The sequence below is a fragment of the Microtus oregoni genome, unplaced genomic scaffold (assembly GCF_018167655.1).
Source record: "Microtus oregoni isolate MIOR12 unplaced genomic scaffold, Mior012 000055F_ref0000237, whole genome shotgun sequence".
In the NCBI taxonomy this organism is placed as follows: domain Eukaryota; kingdom Metazoa; phylum Chordata; class Mammalia; order Rodentia; family Cricetidae; genus Microtus; species Microtus oregoni.
Window position 1 is genome coordinate 1,627,638 of NW_024543831.1, and position 20,596 is coordinate 1,648,233.

Consider the following 20,596-nt stretch of genomic DNA (forward strand, 5'->3'; position numbering starts at 1 on the left):
CAGTTTCCTGAATGCTATAAAGCTAAAAGTGACTACAAGAGCTGGGAAACAGATCCGTGGGAGGAGAAAAAAAGAAAAGGCTATGCAAACATGAGGACCTGAGTTCAAACCCTTAGCATTTATGTTAAAAGTCTAAATGTGAAGCCAGGCGCGGTAGCGCACGCCTTTACTCCCAGCACTCGGGAGGCAGAGGCAGGCAGATCTCTGTGAGTTCAAAGCCAGTCTGGTCTACATCAGGACAGTCGGAGCTGTTACACACAGAAACCCTGTCTCAGAAAATAAAATAGAATGAATGTGGACCTATAAGGTTGTAGTCCCGGTGTCAGGGTGGCTCTGGAGCTTCTTAGCCACAGGCTAAGTTCAGGACGAAACCAAGAAAATAAAGCAGAAGAGTGCTAGAGTAGGACCCAACCACAGACACACCTCCTCCGCAGCTGTATGTGCAGGGAAGGATGTACACACACCCCAGTGATAATAATTAATAGTAATTTCAGTCAGTCAAAAATATCCTATGCCTAAATTTGTCACGTTTTTAAAGTATTATTTTATTCTGTTTCATATTTAAATTTTTTATTTTATTATTTTATATGTATGGGTGTTTTGCATATATATATGTATATATGTATATGTATATATGTATGTATGTGTAGCAAGTACATGTCTGGTTCCTATAGAGACCAAAAGAGGGTTTCAGATCTCCTGGAACTAGTGTTATAGAATGTTGTAAGCTGTCATATGGGTGCTGGGAACTGAACCCATGTCCTCTGAAAGAGCAGCCCATGCTCTTAACTGCTGACCCATCGCTCTGGTCCCTGATTTGTCAAGTTTTAGAAACTGTTCAAAGCTACCCTGGCTGATACAGTAGACACTAGTTACATGCAGATATTTAAAATAAAATAATTAAAATTAATTTTTTCTTTTGTTTTCTCTCTGTAACAGTCCTGACTATCCTAGAACTTGCATTGTAGACCAGTCTGGTCTTGAACTCACAGAGATCCACCTGTCTCCAAGAGCTGGGGTTAAAGGTATGCGCCACCACCACCACCAGCTTTTAAAATGTAGCTCTTTAGTCACACTAACCACATGCCAAGTACTCAACGGCCCCATGTAGCGACTGACTGCCATACTAAACTGAGCACAAAAAGACCATTTTCACTGTTGAGAATGCTCTACTAGATGATACTACCACAAATACTTAGTTTAAACCTCATCACATCACAAAAGTAATCTGGAAACCTGAGCAGATTGGTGCGACCACCAGGTTTTCTGAAGCATCTTTGTGACAAAGCAGGGGTAAAGAGAAATCTCTGTGACCATGAGGTCACTGCCTCCCAGTAAGACTCACTCACTTGCAGCATTGCTTCTTTATATTGCGGCCACCGAATTTGGGCTTGTCCAAGCAGTTAGTGCAAACACCACAGTCCTCAGGTACCTGGCAGCCAGGGCACTGCCCACATCGCCTCGATCGCCGCCCTTTCTTTACTGGAGGCTCCTGGGGAGCCTTGTTTCTGGTGACAGGTTTAATAGGTTTGATGGGTGGAGCAAGAGGTTCTGCATCTTCTGAGCCAGCAATTGATGACTTATCTGTTAAAGAAATGTGTCTTTAGTTTCTAGGGAATGTCTAATTCCTTCTTGAAAACTCCCAAAGTCCCTTTGTATCACTGGATCCACTAAATCTTATTTGAATCAAAATGGAAAAATTTATAATATACCCATACAAAGAACTCACTTAAAATAATTAGCTAAATGTTTCCAAATGCCTACTCCTTATAGCTTGGTGAAAGCAAAAATCCAAATACTGAAAACAAAACAATCTAACTGGGCTGGAGAGATGGCTCAGAGGTTAAGAGCACTGCCTGTTCTTCCAAAGGTCCTGAGTTCAACTCCCAGCAACCACATGGTGGCTCACAACCATCTGTAATGATATCTGGTGCCCTCTTCTGGCCTGCAGGCATTTACACAGACAGAATATTGTATATATAATAAATAAATAAATATTTAAAAAAAAACAAAAATAAAACAATCTAACTGAAAATCAAAAATAAGCTCCATGTGTATCAGAATTCTCTCTAGATGACTAACTCTGTTAAGAGAAAGCACCCAGCATTTTGGAACTGCACAACAATCATGACAATTTGCCTGTCCTGGGGGTTATTTTGTTTTTGTCAACTTGACACAAGCTAGAATTCTCAGGAAGAGGAATTGCAATTGAGATTATGCCTCCTCCACCAGACTGCCTATAGTCAAGTCTGGGGCATTTTCTTGATGAGCAGCTGAAGAGCGGGGGCCCAGGCCATTATGGGTGATGCCACCCCTGGGCACAGTCCCGAGCTGTCTAAGAAAACAAGCTAACAAGTCATGAGGGCAAGCCAGGAAACAGCACTCCTCCACAGCCTCCACTTTAGCTCCTGCCTTCCCTCAGCATGGAGTGTGACCTGGGTGTTATAAGAGGAAACAAACCCTTTCCTCCCCAGTTGCTTTGGACCCTGGTATTTATTACAGCAGCAGTTGAAACCCTAATTAATACAGTCTTTTGCTGTGGTATGGTCCCCACTTTGGTGGCCTCAGCTCTGGATGTGTTGGCGAACGGCCTCAGAGACCTCTAATTCTAGGAAGTATCAATGACCAAGGGATCCAGCTGCTACGTTCTGAAAACCATTGGTACAAAGGACCTGCTCCCTGGCAGGTTCTCAGTGTAGCTGAAGCACTAACGTTTTTGGATATGAGATGCCTCTGACTAGCCTTGCCAAACCTTTCTTCTACTGCATGGCAGTCTAGGCAGGGTCTTCTTACTTGACTTCTCCCCTTTCAGGAGTTATATTTGCAACACCAGTCTTCTGGAGCACCTCACATTTTCGTTTTGAGGCATTCTCTCTAACAAAATCTTCAAATACTGAATTCCCTCCAGCTATCTGGCTTTGTTTTTCTGTTTTTTAAATCCAGTCTAATGAACTAGAAGAGTTTATTGGCATCTAGGATTGAAAGCAAATAAATAGGTCTGCTCACAATTCCAAGGTTGATTTCCTTGACTTACCATCATTTCCCATGGAAGACAAAATTTTTTCCCGTTCTTCCCATGGTAAGGCACTCAAGGTGGGCATGTCATCAGGAAACACAGCTCGTTTTCGGCCGAGGGCAACAGCAGCTCTTCTGCAGACATGTTTAATCCGGGGTCCTCGCACAGAGGTTTCTGATGAATCACTTTCTTGACCCTGAATATGAGATAAGCAACAAACACTACTGTGCATGTTGTAAATGCAATTGAATGAAGCCAAAGTATATCTAATCAACTTATGATCTGCTATCAACGTATACAGCTCTAGCTAGCTAGTCCTAGCTGGTAAGCCAATATACAGAAACCAACTACTGCTGCACCCTAAGACTAGCAGCCATCTGTACCTACTGTCCCCTCTATGTTACATTAGAACACAATCTTTTACTTCTCGAAAAATGCTACTGGTCCTTGAAAAACCACTGCACACACCACCACCTTATCTCCTAGCAGCTCAAACATTTAGCCTAAGACTTGCTCCAAGAAGGGCTCAGTAAACTTGGTTTTAACAGCAAAGCGAGAAGTACCTGTGCTTTGGGCTGGTCAGTTTGCTTGAGACTCTTACTCTTCTCAATCTTGCAGAGCTGGGCTTTGGCCTTTTTTAGGAGGCTGGCAACCCTCTTGTCAGTCATTGGAAGCTTGTCTGCCTGAGCCAACATGGAGCCTATGGAGGAAGTGGAATGTTTAACAGTGCTAGATGAAGGAGTGGAAAGGCAGAGGGTTTTCTCCTTCTCCAGGGATGGGGCAGTTGGGCCGAGGTCCAAGTTGTTTTTTTCCAGATTTCCTCTCCCTTTCTTTATAAGTATTTTGGTTTTGACAGCTGTTGTATCCCCAAGAGTCACAGAAGCAATATCGGTCCCAGAATCAAGTGATGAAGACTTCTTCCGCCCCGCTGCTTTTTTGGCAGAAGATGAAGTGCCAACATCTTCTCCAGCAACCTTCTCTTTGGAAACCCGACCCACAGGATACAAAGCAGAGCTACTCTGAATTTCTGAGCCCTTTTTCCTTTTCTCTTTCCTTGACTCCCGCTTATTCTCCTTCTCTCTCTCCCGGTCTCGCTCTCTACTCTTATCCTTCTCCATGCTCTTGTCAGCACCGCGGTCTTTGGACAGCTCCTCGGCGGCCTTGTCTCTGTTTCTCCCCTTCTCAGGCTGAGTGCCTGGGGTGAACCACGGGAAGAGAGTAGGAGTGTCCGATGAAAACGGCTCTGCTGAAGCACTGCTCTGCTTCCTTGGTCTCTGACTTTTCTCTGTAGATTCCCCAGACTGAGTGAGGGAATGAGAAGGAAAAGTAAAAGTTGGGTTTAAGGCACTAGCGGCAAGAGGACTAACAGGAATGCTTAGTGAGGAGGAGACAGAAGACGGGGGAGTGAGAGGTGGCAGCTCAGAAGTACTAAGCCTTCCGCTTCTTGTCCTCATGGAGTGAGAGGGTGACCTTGGTTCAGACCGAATCGGACTAAACACTTTCCTTTTCCTTTTCCTATTAGATAATCCCGAAGAGGATGCTCCAACAGAAGTTCGATTACTAGGCAAGGTCACAGACTCGTATATTCTAGAGTGTGCCTCACTTGGAGTAAATCTTGGAGCTCTCAGGATTGGGCTCCTTTTGTGGATATCAAACCTTGTTCCAGAATGGAGTGGTGAAAACAATCGGGCTGAAGCGGTAGTACCAGATGCAGAAAAACCAGAGGCGAAGCCAACATCCTCGGGAGTTAGTGGAGGGGGTCGGAAATTATCAAATATTGGTTTGCGAATCAGACCTTCTTTGGCATACTTGGCTGAGGAAAAGTACTGTGGCTCTGACCTTGAATGTTTTAAAGAAGTCCACCTAAATGTTGGCTCTCGCAAAATAGATTTCCGCTTCCCTTGCATGGGAGCAGCAGGAGGCAAAAACGGCGATGCTAAGGGGATAGTTGGAGGCATAAGCCAAGGTGTGTGGTCAGATATACTGGAGGGTGGCTGGAGTGGAGGGGGAGGGGTAAGGAGAGGTGGAGGCGGAGAGGGGGAGGTCTGCTGCTGTGGGGCACTTTGCAGAGTTGGTAATTTTTTAGTTGTTCTTGATCCAAAGCCTCTCTCTGACATTGAATACCGTCTGCTCCTCCTGTCATTGCTCTCATTTTCTGGGGACTGGGAAATGGGCAGTGGAGTATGAACTTCGGGGGTGTTGCTCCGCTCTTCAGGAAGTGCCTGGATCTCCTCAGAGGCCTGAGAATCCGAGGTGGTATCGATGCTGGGACTGCTAGATCGGGAGGAGTCCGAAGACATCTGAGAGGAGTGCTGGGAAGCTGCACTAGACTTCTCAGAAGATCCACAGGAGGTGGCGCTGAACCGACTGTTTGGTGTGGATTCGAGTCGCGCAATTTTAATGGGAGGGTCATAATCCTCATCCTCAATGAACCGTCGGGGAGTTTTGATGATTCTCGAGGAGATGGCACTGACCACAGGCATGATGAACTGCCGGATATTTTTGACCTGTGTCTTCACCTTCCTCCCTTGCAGCTGTGCTGCTTCTTTCTCGATTTTCTTCTGGGCCCCCTTCTTTGCCCGCTGCAGGAGCTGCTTAGCGATTGTCGCATCAGTCCTTTTAGAGGAAGGAATAATCCTGACTGGTTTAATCCTTCGAGGGCTCTGTCTGACTGCTGCCTTGTCTTCTTTTGTGAGTGGGGGTGTTCCTTCCTTGTCTTTCCGGACCTTCTGGGGCTTTTCCAGTTCAGAGTTGATGAGGAGACCTGGAGGGGTCTTTATCCGTTCTGTGGATGGAGGCCTTCCTCGCCGTCTTACAATCTGTACCCCCTTCCTTCCTATCTGGAGCTTCCCTGTCTTAAACTTAGACTTGAGAGGAGAGAGTTTACCTGCTCTTAATTTTTTAATCTTTGTGGCTTGCTGGAACATAGCAGAAGGGGTCCGTTTAATTTTTTTCAGACTATCTTCTTTGCTTCCTTTTGTTAACTCTGAAATGTCCTTTCCATGTGTGATTTTGATTTTCACCCCGGGGAAGGTAGGAGGTCTTCCTCTCTTCTTCTCTATACTCTTAGAATCTTTCTTCTTGACTTTGTCTGCAGACTTGGTCTCTGATTTACTTAGAGGGGAGAACACAGGTGGGTCTGGGAGGCTAGTTGCATTTCGGTCAGAGCCACTTCTAGGTCTCCCGCGAGGTTTTCGAGGACTAGTTTTAACTGTGTATAGAAATTAAACAATGAAGAGCACATATTTAGCTGTGTAGTTCAGGTCTTAACTAGGCTGAATATCATTTAGCACAGGCCATTTTGTACTGAATTCATTGGGACTACCAAGTCAATACTATATCTTAATTATGCTTAATTTTTCATTGAATATTTACCTCAAAGAAATCAAGTCAGTAACATTACACCTGAAAAAAGTATTCAATTTTTTTGGGTACAAAAATCAAAGTAAGGTTTTTAATTGAACAAGTGACCTAGAAAACAAATTGCCATTCCTCACACAAGCAGGGTTTTTTTCCTTTTCTAAAATTGAAGAAAAACTGTTTTAAAAAAATCTGTCCTATATTATCCAGCTCACCAAAAGTATCATTTAAGAGCGTGTTTCTTCCCAAAGTTAAGAGCAGCAGCACTCAGGAGGCTGACAAATCAGACATCAGCCTGGGGTATATGTGATTCCAGATCAGTCTTGGACTACACAGAAACCCTGTCTTAAAAAAGATATATCAAAACAAAAACCAATTTCAACCCAACCAAGATGATGACAACAATAAAAATTCCAACTTTTCAATGTATAATTATGGCCTTGAATAAATTTAAGTAACATTATCAACTTTCATGGGCAAAGCCACCTTTCTGAGGAGCTTGGCATCCTGTATTTTTTTAATCTGTTCTAGCAAAACAGACTAAGATGTTTTTCTCTGAAGGAAATGCTCCTGAGAGCTCATCGGTGGCCTGTGTTATGAGCTTGCTCTTTTCTAGGGTTTCTTTAACTAGTTAGCCACAAGTTATACAAAGATTTAACCTTAACCGATTCAAGGTTAAATCAACAATTTATTAAGACTGATCTTTGCTATTCTAAATAAGAGGAAATGGGTAGATGGGATGGCGTACACCTGTAACCTCTACACTAGGGAGGCAGGCAGGAAACTACCCATAAGTTAAAGGTCAACCTCATCTGGCTGTGGGGTTCCAGGCAGGGCCACACATTGAGCTCTTGCTGCAAAGAGGAATTTCCCAAGCTATAAAGATGTTCAACTTGCTACTATCAAGACAGTCAAGGAGCAAAACTGTCTCTAACACCTAACAAAATTTGTATTTAAAATGCAGTAAGAACTGACTATGGCAGCCAGGCATGATGGCTCACACTTGTAATGCCAGCACTTGGGAAACTAAGAAAAGATGATCACCTCATGTTCAAGATTAGCTGGGGCTACACAGTGAGCTTCATCTCAACCTGGGTTACAAAGACAAAGCTAAGACCCTGCCTCAAAAAAGCCTATGGTATTCTCTTATTCTCAGGGCTATATAGTACAACACTCTTCTGAGACCAAAACCTCCCTCACCAAGCACCAAAGGAAACTGCAGTCTCTATGAATATCTGTGCTATGGAGCTGCTTTCCAACACAACAGAAATCAACAAAGTCTTATGGTTGAACTTTGTAACATAAACACAAACACAAATGCATTTTTCACCACGTAACTTAGGAGACTCCCCTTAACAGAATAAGAGTTTGCAAATCAATTATCAATATACTAATGATAACAAAAGTAATGGACTGTAAGAGGATAACAATTCACTTAAGTAAAACATATCCAGATGCTTTAAAACAACTTTCATTGTAAACTGAAAGCCAAGAAAAACCACACGAGGAAACCACTGTGAAAGAGCTGTGAGGTTAAGAGTGGACTTGAGCCCTCAAGCACTGTGGGCCATTGACAGGGCTGCCCAGAGGACTCCAGCAACTCTGAAAACCTCTTCCGTATTACTTTTTAAAAGAAGCTTTATAGACAAGTGGAGAAGAGAAGGGCCCTAACTTAGCTGCTAACTTCTTACACTCAAGGCCACACACCAGCTCCATCTAACTGCTTATGTCATTTTGTGTCCTCATTTTTATCAACTGTTAATGAAGAGTCAGAGCAGAAGATCCCTAACGTTCCTTTCCTATATAAAAATTTAAGATTTCATCACCTCTTAAAGAAACCACTGCCACTGTCTAAGCCACTGGTGCCAGTCACAAGATAGAAATATCATCTTTGGGGAAACAAAAGTGATCAGCTTGGGTATCTAATTAAATGACTATGTAACATATAATGACTCTTAAGTGATACCCAAATGGCAGCAACCATCATAAACAGAGTAAAAACATCTAACAACAGAATATTTAACTAGTCTGTTTATCCACATAAACAAAACCATACAAGTTGGAAGGTGACAAGACGAGGAACGTGTTTCCCACTGAAAGATTCTCAGCCTCTCCTCCAGAGAACTGAACTATCCAAGCTGGTAAAGTTGAAGTCCACTTACATCTGAGAAAACTGCTTAGAGATCTAGAACTTTGTTGAAAACATCGATAAACAATGCTAATAAATGGAAACACCCACATAATTTCCAGTTTCTTTATTTTAGTACAACCTTTTAAGGGTTAGGTAAAATGATGTTATATATCGCCATGTTGTTTTGTGACCTTTTACAACAGTACACTAAATTTCATCTCTACAAAAAAAAATAAGGGCCAACCCCTGCCCCCCCCATATACACAAGCATAAATACTATCATAGAATAGAAAATGATAAATGATTTCCCAAAACTAGTCTGTGGAAGCCTACCTCCCATGCCCAAGTATGACCCAGAAACACACGGTGAAAGATTAGCAAGCACAGACAGCAGAACCCATCCCATGCAGTCTAGCTCCTGAGTCACTTCCCAGCCCGTGAGGGCAGATCATCTGTTACTTGCAAAAAGGCAGAAGAAACCACATTCTACAAAGAGAATGTAGACTATAGCACATGCTTCATTGGCCATACCTGAAGGAGACCTTGTGGGGCTTCGAACTCTGACTTCTTCATCTGAGCCAAAACCTAAGAACTGCTCATCCTACAACAAAGAAAAGTCATTTTAAAATCAGAAGCAAAAGCATAAATGTGAATAAATCCCGAAGAAATGCCCAGATGAAAAAAATGCATTGGAAAATTAGCCTCTACATATGAATCATCATTATCCAAATAGTTTCTGTAAAATAACTAAGATTCAAATCACGGACCCAGTCATATAGTTCCATTACACATAATAGTTGTGCAATGACTGAACAATGCATGATGCAAGTTCACCTTTGGTGAACAGCAGATAAGGGATAGTTTAAGTTTCAAACTACAGACACAACCCCAAACTATTAAAGGATAACTTTAATACAAATAAGCAAATCAGGATACTGCTAAACATACACAGCCACAAATACAAGTACTTAAATTTACAAACATATAAGGAATAACATAAGCCATATAATGATGTCTTGCCTACTAAATATAGAGATTGTGAGTTCCATAACTGCCAGTTCCTTAACTCAGGAGCTGTTATTTAGATTTCTGCACACTTGTGAATCTGCGGTTTCTGTACACATATCTGAGATCAGGGCCTCCACATGCACTTTATGGCATCACCTTCGAATGCCCTGGGACAAGAGACTTAATGGTGGGCAGCAGTGCTGGCGACAGGGGCCATAAACTGACCACACACAGAGACTCCCTTCATCAGTGACAGAAACATCTTATTTCCTATTCTGCTTGGGAAAGAAAAAGAACAAAAACTCTCCTTACCTCAAACTTTTAACCTGTCCTTAAAAATTACTAAGACTCGCTTAGCCTACTTTGGACAAGTTTCCAAGAAAGTCTACTGAAAACAAACTGATGAGTGCAAATTTACTGATTGAGAGAACTTCTTTCTAGAAAGACGAGAGAGACGGAAAGGGAGAATTTCAGATTCCAGAAACAGAATCCACACAAACACCACCACTATGGAATGAAGTGCAGACTGGCTAGAGTCTGAAGATCCGGAACCATGCCCCAGCAGTGACAGTCCCCAGACTTTCCTCCTGTGGACAGTGCCCATGGACGACACTGGGACCTCCCACTGAAGAGCTCTTTGCTCAGTTTAAAACTGGAGCCAGGTGTTAATAAGGTTCTTAACCACTTACCACCCAGGAATGATGTGGGAGTGTCATATATCAATCTGTTGATTTCATTGGTTAAGTAATAAACAAACTGCTTGGGCTCATAGCTTAGAACATAGGTGGGTGGAGTAAACAGAACAGAATGCTGGGAGGAAGAGGAAGTGAGCTCAGAGACGCCATCCTCTCCTCTCCTGGGCAGACAGACGCGATTCAGGTCCGACCCAGGATGGACGTAGGCTAGAATCTTCCCGGTAAGCACACCTTGGGGTGCTACAACACATGATTGGAAATGGGCTAGTCCAGGTGCGAGAGTTAGCCGAGAAGAGGCTAGATATAATGGGCCAAGTAGTATTTAAAAGAATACAGTGTCCGTGTAATTATTTCGGGGTATAAGCTAGCCAGGCAGCCGGGGTGCTGGGGACGCAGCCCCTCCGCTCCTATCACTACACAGGAAAATAGCAACAAGTGAATGAAGCCTTTTAGACAAATTAGCAGTTCAACTCTTGAACTCGAAGGCTTGACAGCATCTATCTATCTATTATCTATCTATCTATCCAACTATCTATTATCTATCTATTATCTATTATCTATCTATCTATCATCTATCCAACTATCTATTATCTATCTATCATCTATCTATCTATCTATCTATCTATCTATCAATCATCTATCATCTATCTATCTATCTATCTATCTATCTATCTATCTATCTATTATCTATCATCTATCTATCTATCATCTGTCTATCATCTATCTGTCTGTCTGTCTGTCTATCTGTCTATCTATCTAACTATCGCTCCAAGACTAAGAGTAAAAGCGAGAGCCACCCCAGCTGTTTAAGAGTTTGACTGCTAACACCCACATGTGACTCAGATCTAGAGGATCTGATGATGCCTCTTCTGGCCTCTGAAAGCATCGGGCAGTTGCATAGTACACAAATGTACACAAGTGCAGGCAAAAATCTGTACACATAAAATAAATAAGTAAATAAATAAATGAAATCCCTTCTTAGGAACACATATTAGGGTCCTTTTTAAAAAAATTGTTTCTTTTATCATTAGGTTAAAAGCATTTTTTTAAAAATTCTCTCAGTTTACAATAAACTTTTTTTTAAAATATTTATTTATTTATTATGTATACAATGTTCTGTCTGTGTGTATGCCTGAAGGCCAGAAGAGGGCACCAGACCTCATTACAGATGGTTGTGAGCCACCATGTGGTTGCTGGGAATTGAACTCAGGACCTTTGGAAGAGCAGGCAATGCTCTTAACCTCTGAGCCATCTCTCCAGCCCCTACAATAAACTTTTGCTGGTGGTGGTGCATGCCTTTATTTTCAGCACTTGGGAGGCAGAGACAAGTGGATCTCTGTGAGTTCAAGGTCAGTCTGGTCTACAGAGTAAGTTCCAGGATAGGCTCCAAAACCACAAAGAAACTGTCTCAAAAAAAAAAAAAAAAGAATAGATAAATAATTAAATAAATCTTTACTAGGAACATTATTTGTAAGAAAAACCATGCCTTTATCTTAAAAATAAAACAGGTCAAACAGGGCTGGAGTGATGGCTCAGTAGTTAAGAGCACTTTTGTTCTTGCAGTGGATTGGGGTTTGGGTTCAAGTCCTAGCATCCACACGCTGATTCACAACCACCCGCAACTCCAGTTCCAGGAGATTCAATGCCCTCTTCGGGTCTCCGGTGCATGTATGCATGTAGAGTACAGCTGTGCATGTATGCATGTAGAGTACAGCTGTGCATGTATGCATGTAGAGTACAGCCGTGCATGCATGCATGTAGAGTACAGCCGTCATGTATGCATGTAGAGTACAGCCGTCATGTATGCATGTAGAGTACAGCCAAACATGCAAGTTAAACAGCCACACCAAGTAACTAAAGTTTTTAAAACGCCAAACAAATTTCTTTGGTGATCTTCAGACTTGATGGCTCAATATCTAAAAAAGTTATCAAAAATCACAAAGCTCCAATCAACCCAGAATGTTATTTTAGTGGGAAGGGACGTCAGAGTCTCAGTATCACTGCCCAGGCTGGTCTCAAAGGTGATTTTCCTATGGATCCCCACTGCTCCCCTAACTACATGGGATTATAAACATGTGCCAGCAAACACAGTTTACTTAATCCTTCCCCCACCCCCGATTTTCAAGACAGTCTTTCTCTGTGTAGCTTTGACTGTCCTGGAACTCACTCTGTAGACCATGCTGGCCTTGAACGCAAAGATTCACCTGTCTCTGCCTCTGCCTCTGCCTCCCAAGTGCTGGGAATATAGTCATGTACCACCACTGCCCGGCTTAATCCAAATTTTTTTAATGAGAAGCTCATATTGCTCCACTTTCAATACATGCTTTGGGAAGATTTAGTTGTTTTAAAGTTTGGTACTGGAGATTGAATCCAGAACCTTAGACAAGAACTCCATCCCTTAGCTACTTTCCCCATTCAGAAGTAAGAGAATAAATAGTAGTTTAGGAGAAAAAAACAAAAAACCAAACAAGTATGATAATCAAAGGTAAATTATTTAAAACAAATGGAGAACTTAAAAAAAAAATCGCAAAATCTTAAACATGTTAGAGGAGGCCAGACCACATTTCTTGGGCTAGGACACTAGAAGGGCTGGCTTTGGGACTCGGTTCCTCTATTCTTAGGCTATGTGATCTTAGGAAGTCACTTTCTCCCTCTAATTCTCTCGACTGGAGCACTGTAAAGACAGAAGGAAACCACTTACGTAAGACCACTCAGATAAAAACTGCAAAGCAGCATGCACATTCCTGTTACTTTTATTAGTGCTGTAGTTGAAGGAGCAAAGTCTGAGAGGCCTGATGACGTACCCAAGACCACATACACATAACACAAAACAACAGCCTCTATGCTTTAAGTGTGTCTAGTTATTACTGGTTGTAATCACTTTCATACCGTAACACTTACAACTTAACCTATAAATAACTGAAGGAGTCAAATAAATCATCTACAGCACAAATCTTTCTATTCTACAAGTAGAGCATGGAATGGCCATTTTCGGATTTGTCAAGCTCCTGGGCAGTTTGCTCTTCTCTACATCCTCCCCATCAAACCACCTGCTGATCCATGTATCTCACAGTACCTGGATACCATCAAATACATTGCAGGAGGCTACACCGCTAACTGCATGAGTCTCAGGCTCCAAGTACAGTGAGAACAAACAGTGCAAGCAACTACACGTAAAGTATTAGGTGGCATATTTATAAGTTTAAAAGAAACAAGATAAAAACCATTTTGTTCATGACCAGCAACTCATGTACCCACCTGTATTGCAAATGTTCACAAAACCTAACTATACAACCCCAATTGTTAAGTCCTGTAAAACAGTAAGGTGCTGCTGAGTTGTCAAGTCAAGCAGCCATTCAATATTTAGAATTTTCTGAGTATTTCCTAAAATGATAGAAAACATTTATTCTCCTTGTGGTCTCAGAATAAGATTAGAACAAGAAAGGAGGAGAATGTGGAGTCAAAAAGGGCTCTACCACCAGGCATGGTGGCACATGCTTTACTCTCTGTACTTGGGAGGCTGAGGCAGGGACTGAGGCCTTCTGTGGACTGGGTTCCAGGCTAGCCAGTGCTACATAGGAAGGCCCCTTTCCCATAAAGGCTGTTTTCAACACTAGAACCTTTCTCTTTGCATTTGAAATACAGACTGATTTCTTGACTACGCTTTAAAGTAGGAGCTCACTCTTCAAAGAGTCAAACAACCTGGCTAAACAAAAGCTGTCATTGTTAGGTCAAAGAGCTCGAGTCTCCTGACTCTGAACTTCCAACTCTATGCTAAGATTCCTAAACAAATACATTAAACTAAACAACTCTCCCCCAACTGGCTTCCCATCTGGCTCCACTGTTCACTTTACTCAGGTACCACCTCGATGTCAAGAGACAACAGTCCTAGCTTACAATAGGTTCAGACTTGCTTAAAGACCAAAAGATCAAGGCACTTTGCACGCGCACACACACACACCCATAAGCCCAGCAGAAGAGAGAGGGTGCAGGAGACATTATGTTACACATAGTCAAGGAGTCCTAGGCCTACTTAATAAACATACTTTCCTTTTTATGTTTCTTTTCTTTATGTTTTGTTTTGAGACAGGATCTCACTATGTAGACCAGACTGGTCTGAAACTCAGGGAGCTCTGGGTCTAAAGGTGTGTGCCATCATGCCTGGCCCAACACACATGCTTTCCCAACATCACAGCCTTTTCTGAGGAGTACAGCATTCCCAGACAAAGTATAGGCACGAGCTATTGTGGTCAATGATGTTCTTGGAGACTGTATTGCTAAGATTTCAACATTTTTCTTAACTCCAAGACAGAAAACCACCTTAGCCAAGCTGAACTCTATAAATACTGTTAAATCATATTTAGTGTCTCTGGTAATTTATGGTAAATTAAGCTATTCGATGTCACCCCCTAAGTGAACTATAATTATAAAAATAATTAACGTAGAATTTACTGCTCCTTAACATAACTCTAGGGTAGCTAGCTAGGAACTTCCACGCACACTTTTACTACTAAACTCCCTGACTCACTCATAAATATCTTAGCATTTAAGATTTTTATTTGCGGAGCTGGAGAGATGGCTCAGTGGTTAAGAGCATTGCCTGCTCTTCCAAAGGTCCTGAGTTCAATTCCCAGCAACCACATGGTGGCTCACAACCATCTGTAATAAGGTCTGGTGCCCTCTTCTGGCCTTCAGCATACACACAGATAGACTACTGTATACATAATAAATAATAAATAAATATTTAAAAAAATTTAAAAAAAAGATTTTTATTTGCTGGGCATGATGGCAAATGTCTTTAATTCCAGTACCCAAGATGGAGAGGTAAGTGGATTTCTCTGAGTTTGAGGCCAGCCTGATCTACATAGGGAGTATTTCAGGCCAGCCAGGGCTATATACTGAAGTCCCGTATTAAGACAGACAGGAAGAAAGGAAGGAAGAAAGGAAGGAGGGAGGGAGAAAGGGAGGGAGGAAGCAAGGAAGGAAGAAATCTACATACTGAGACCTCATTTTAAAAAATTAAATAAGAATAATCTTCTCAGTAAGGTTTGGTGGCGCACAACTTTAATCCCAGTGTTTAAGAGGCAGAAGCAGGAGGATAAAGACCAGCCTGGTCTGCAAAGCAAGTTGCAGGACAGCCAGTACAAACAGAGAAACCCTGTCTCGGGGGAGAGAAAAAAAAAAAGAATAGTCTTCTCACAAGAGACCCTGAGCCCGAAATAGTATTACAGATAATACTGTTACATGCAAAACTTAGTAAAGGTATTTTAGAAAAATATATGAAAATCTGTGTTTCTAGGAAAGACTAGGAAAATGTTTCAAACAAAGCAGCATTTCCTTTCCTGGCTCTTTTAATGCTGTGCATACACATCCCAGCCAGAGCTGTGCTGCTTCTAGGAAGTGCCTAAGGCACAGACAGGCGGGGCAGCACTTTCACTCTCCATCTAAAAATCAAAGCTTAGCTAAAATGTTACTGAGGACAAAATATGGCTTAACTCATAGCCCAGAATAAAAAACAGGCTTATGTATAGCTCATTCTACCTCTTATATTAGTTTTTGGTGGGTAAGAAACATTCAACAGATTTCAAAATTCTCCAAAGCATTTCCACCCCCTCATCTAACACGGCACCTCAATGGGGCTAGAAACTGGATCCTCTTCAGCCATCAGGCATGACACAATTCCTAGTGTAGAAACAGCCTTATAAAATGCCATTATTCACAGACAATATCCCCCCCCCCATAGCCAACTAAAATAATTAGCTTTCTGTGTCTTTTTTTTAATTTATTTTTATTTTATGTTTTGCAGAGGTGTTGGAACTCCCTTGGAACTGGAAATACAGACATCTGTGAGCCACCATGTGGGTACCCCTCTGTGTCTTTCTTAATGCTTCCCAATGTCTCACAGTCCGAGGAAGAAAAATCACCTACTTAGATAGAATCTTAACCTCTGGAGCTAAAGTGGACCGCCACCAAAGAAAGCTGCACTAAAAATACCTCTACTGGGATAGGGATGGCGCTCCATTGCTAGGGTAACTACTGCCAAGGAAGCATGACCCCAGCATGTGATTACATACTCCTGTATCTTATCCTAGCACTTAGGAAGTGGGTGCAGGAGGGTCAAAGTTCAAGGTCATCCTCCTCTACTCTACATAGCCTCTCAGTCTCAAACCAACCAATGAGCCTACTGAACAAGCAGATCACCTATAGCACTACTTATAATATCTAAAATAGAATCAACCTAGGGGCATCACCACCACCACCATAATACATCTCTATTAAACAAGCTGCATCAGCCCTGGCCTGAGATGGACAAGGTCTACCATGAACCACTGTTCCTGTTCTTTCCTGACCACCCCTCTTTAACTAAGTGCTATGCAACTCACACATGCCCTTCAGCAACCTTCCTTCTGCCTCTAAAATGTCTGAAAATTCAATTCCTACAATTACAAAGTTAACTTCACGGATTCAATGAGAAAAACATCAATGAACATAATATCAAAATCATTTTTTGGAGCTGGAAAAAAGGCTTGGAATGTAATGCTCTTCCGGAGAACCTGAGTTCATTTCCCAGGACCCACATCAAGGCAGTTCACACCTGTTACTTCAGCCTTGGGGCGATCAATGTCAGTAGCATCTGTGGGCCTGCACACACAAGCACACCCCTGCCCCACTTGCACATAATTAAAATAAAACAAGTACAAATCACTTCTGAGGGTCTGGAGAGATGGCTCAGAGGTTAAGAGTACTTGCTGCTCTTCCAGATGACCTGAGTTCAGTTCCTAGCACACATAGCAGCTCACAACCATCTGTAACTCACTCTAACTCCAGGGACCCAAAGCCCCTTTCTAGCCCCTGAGGATACACACACACATAGCAAAAAGAAAATCTCTAGGGTCTGGAGAAATGGCTCAGTGGTTAAGAGCAATGACAGCTCTTCTAGAGAACTGGGGTTCAAGTACCAGCACCCACATGATAGCTTACAACTGTAGTGATATTTTATTTGTAAACTGTCTGTAATTGTAGTTCCAGGGGACCTGACACCCACGGCAAAATATCAATGCACATAAAATTTTTAAAAAATTAATTAAAAAAACCTGCAATTTAAAGATAAATAAATATGATCTTTTAAAAATACACTCATTTCTGTGAAATATTTTTTCAGGCTTCTAAGTTGGCATCATTATACATGGTCCAATCTGATGAGGGGGCCACAAGAGAACTAAGACACTAAAATACCCAGGAGGCAAGCTGTACATAATCTTGGCAGCTAGTCTTTTTAAAGAGTAACACCTTCCCTGTGGGAATTGATTCCAGTTAGCTATCACTTCTGTTGGCACAATTCCCTATGAGTCTCCTGCTACTTGCTCTAAAATATCAAGGTTTTATGTTGTATTTGAAAGACTCACACTCATAATTACTAGTATCTAATTAGATGGGGCCTTTGCTATGTAACCCACATTGGCCTCAAACTCACAATCCTTCTGCTTCAGCCTCCAGAGTGTCAGGATTACAGGTGTGTGCCACCATGCCTGCTTAGCGGAAGGGTTTTTTTTTCTTTTAATCTTGAGATGATGGCTTAGCAGGTAAGGGTGTTTACTGCTAAGCTTAGTGGCCTCAGTTTGATCCTCAGGATTCACATGGTAAAATGAGGAACTGACCCCTGAAAGCTCTCCCGATCTATCTATCATCTATCTATCTATCTATCTATCTATCTACACTCTATCTACACACACACACACTATCTATCTATCTATCTATCTATCTATCTATCTATCCATCCACACTCTATCTACACACACTCTATCTATCTATCTACACACACACTATCTATCTATCCATCCACACTCTATCTACACACACTCTATCTATCTATCTATCTATCTATGCATGCACGCGCACGTGCACACACACACACACACACACACACACACACACACACGCTATCACATACATATACACAATAAATGTTAAAAAAATCCTAAGGGACCAGGGGCTGAAGACTGTACAGCTCAGTGGTATAGCATATACTTAGCATACACCAGGCTCTGGGTTTAATTCCCAACATAAACAAACAAATAAAATAGTATCACATGGGATGCACAGGAACTAAATTAGGCCATAATGAGCTATAAATTTACAGGTGTTAGAGCTAGTATTGAGGGCAAATGACAGCAAATGTTGGTGAGGATGAAAGAAAGGAGAACCTTTGTACAGTCAGTGGAGTGTAAACTAAAACAGCTAGTTTAAAAAAATAGTACAACTGTTCTTCATAAAACTAAAATCTAGCCATATAATCCTATTATCCTAGCTATGAGTATGTAGCAAAGGAACTGAGTTGGAAAGCTGAAGGAGTGTGCACACTTCGGGTCCATGTCAGCTCTAGTCACATTAATGAATGGAAAAATGGGGTACATATCCATGATGGGATACTATTCTGCCTTTTAAAGGTAGGAAATCTGGCCGTTCTCAATGACATCACATGGAGCAGCCAGACACAGAAACTTAAGTACTCTGAGGGCTCACGTACATGTAGCATCTAAAGGAGAGCAGAAAAGTGATCAGAATCTCGGAGGAGGAAAGGGAAGAGGCTGACCAAGACACACACAAGATTTCAGCTGTAATGGAAAAATGAATTTTGGGGATCTACCATGCTGAAAGGTACCCAGGGTGATAATGGATGATGTATTTAAAAATTGCCAAAAAGGGGCCAAAGGAGGCTGGAGAGATGGTGTAGTGGTTAAGAGCACTGGCTGCTCTTCAAAAGGAGACACAGCCATTCAGAAACGAGGCAGAAGATACTGAAGGGGGTGGGTAGGAGGCAGACCATGGAAAGTCTCATGGGCCTTGAGTGCTTAAAATCTATCTTCTAGCACCATGGACCTCATTCTAAAGTGATTCTCTAGGCAGGGTGGCACACACCTGAAATCCCAGCATTGCAGCAAGGACTCAGAGTTTACGCTACGCAGGGAGAGATCCTTTGTCTCAACACACCAACCAAATCACTGTGAGTGGAAAAGTGAGATTGCTTCCTCCTTCCTGTCTATGTCTTTAACTTTATATTAAAACACTGATGAAGGATTCCTTGTCAACACCTCAGATTTTAAACAAACCAACAGGAAAGGACTCTATCGCTTAAACTACTTCGTTCTACCTAAGCCTATGAGTGACATTTGGACTGTATGTGTATTTGTAAAACACACCATCTTTGACTACATTAAACTGCACAGAAATCCTTTCTGGACATAATTACACTCTTAGAGACTGTGGTAGTCTGAATAAGAATGGTTTCCATGGGCTCATGTACTTGAACACTTAGTCATCAGCAAGTGATACTATTTGAAAAGGTTTGGGGGGGGGTGGCCTTGTTTGAGAAAGTGTGTCACTGAGGGGTGGGCTTTGAGATTTCAAAAGTCCATGCCAGGCTCAGTCTCTCTTGATTGCAGATCAGGATGCAGCTCTCAGCTACTGCTCCAGCACTATGAATGTTGACATGTTCCCAAACCCTCTGAAACTCTAAGCAAGTCCCAATAAAATGTTTTCTTTTGTAAGAGCTGCCCTGCCATGATGTCTCTTTTCAGCAATAGAACACAGAATAGACAGAGACAAAGTAGTAAATAAGCTGCCCACCTCTGATACAAAAAGACAGAGACCAAGAGGAAGTCCCTCCATCTGGCCATTCTATCTTATATTAATTATTTATCTTGATTTTTTTTTAACTTCATGTAGCCCGTAAGTTCTAGGTTGGCCTGGAACTCAGGCTCTTCCACCTCCACGATGCTAGGACTATGTGCGTACAAAACCACACATGGATTCTGAGGTTGTTTTTAAAGAGCCAGGGAAAGTGACTACAATGGCAAAGGAGGTTGAGCAAAGAGGACAGATTCTGCAAACATATTTTATTATTTATTTTTATTTTACTTTAAAATTTCTAACGTATGTGTCTAAGGGGTGCCCACAGAGGCCGGAAGAGGGCATCAGACTCTAGCGCTGGAGTTACAGGTGGTTATGAGCCATCGGACATGGGTGCTGGCAACGGAATTTTTGAGTATAATCACTGAGTCTCTCCAGCCCTAACATGCGGTTATGATCCGGAGGTTGCTAGGGAGGAGAAAGGACAGCAGGTGCCTAGCTGAGGTTGGCTGGTTGTGGGGGTATTAACTAAGATTGGGAATACAGAACAAAGACTTTCAAATACATGAGTTGGAAATGCCTTTCTGTGTTGTCTCCTGGAAACAATGACCTGGAAAAAATACACCTGCCTTGATGAATATGGAAGTACCTAAACTGTACTGGATCAACCTGCTAGGGAGAGAACACAAAGGAAAGGAGGAAGGTTGGTAAACAAAGTTTCGAGGAATGTGTGCCCCAAGTTTTGCATGGGAGAAA

The 20,596-nt window shown here is 42.1% G+C and overlaps 1 protein-coding gene across 6 annotated transcripts in view; it reads right to left on the minus strand.

The window, feature by feature from the left end:
• Positions 1 to 20,596, minus strand: part of Kmt2a (lysine methyltransferase 2A) — an 84,495-nt gene that overhangs the window by 44,838 nt on the left and 19,061 nt on the right. For all 6 annotated transcript variants that reach the window (XM_041638469.1, XM_041638466.1, XM_041638468.1 and 3 more), the window contains exons 2-5: positions 9,039 to 9,108; positions 3,580 to 6,227; positions 3,035 to 3,212; positions 1,350 to 1,584 (exon numbers count right to left, since the gene is read on the minus strand). In XM_041638469.1, coding sequence (XP_041494403.1) covers positions 1,350 to 1,584; positions 3,035 to 3,212; positions 3,580 to 6,227; positions 9,039 to 9,108 — 3,131 coding nt within the window. The remainder of the gene's footprint in view (positions 1 to 1,349; positions 1,585 to 3,034; positions 3,213 to 3,579; positions 6,228 to 9,038; positions 9,109 to 20,596) is intronic.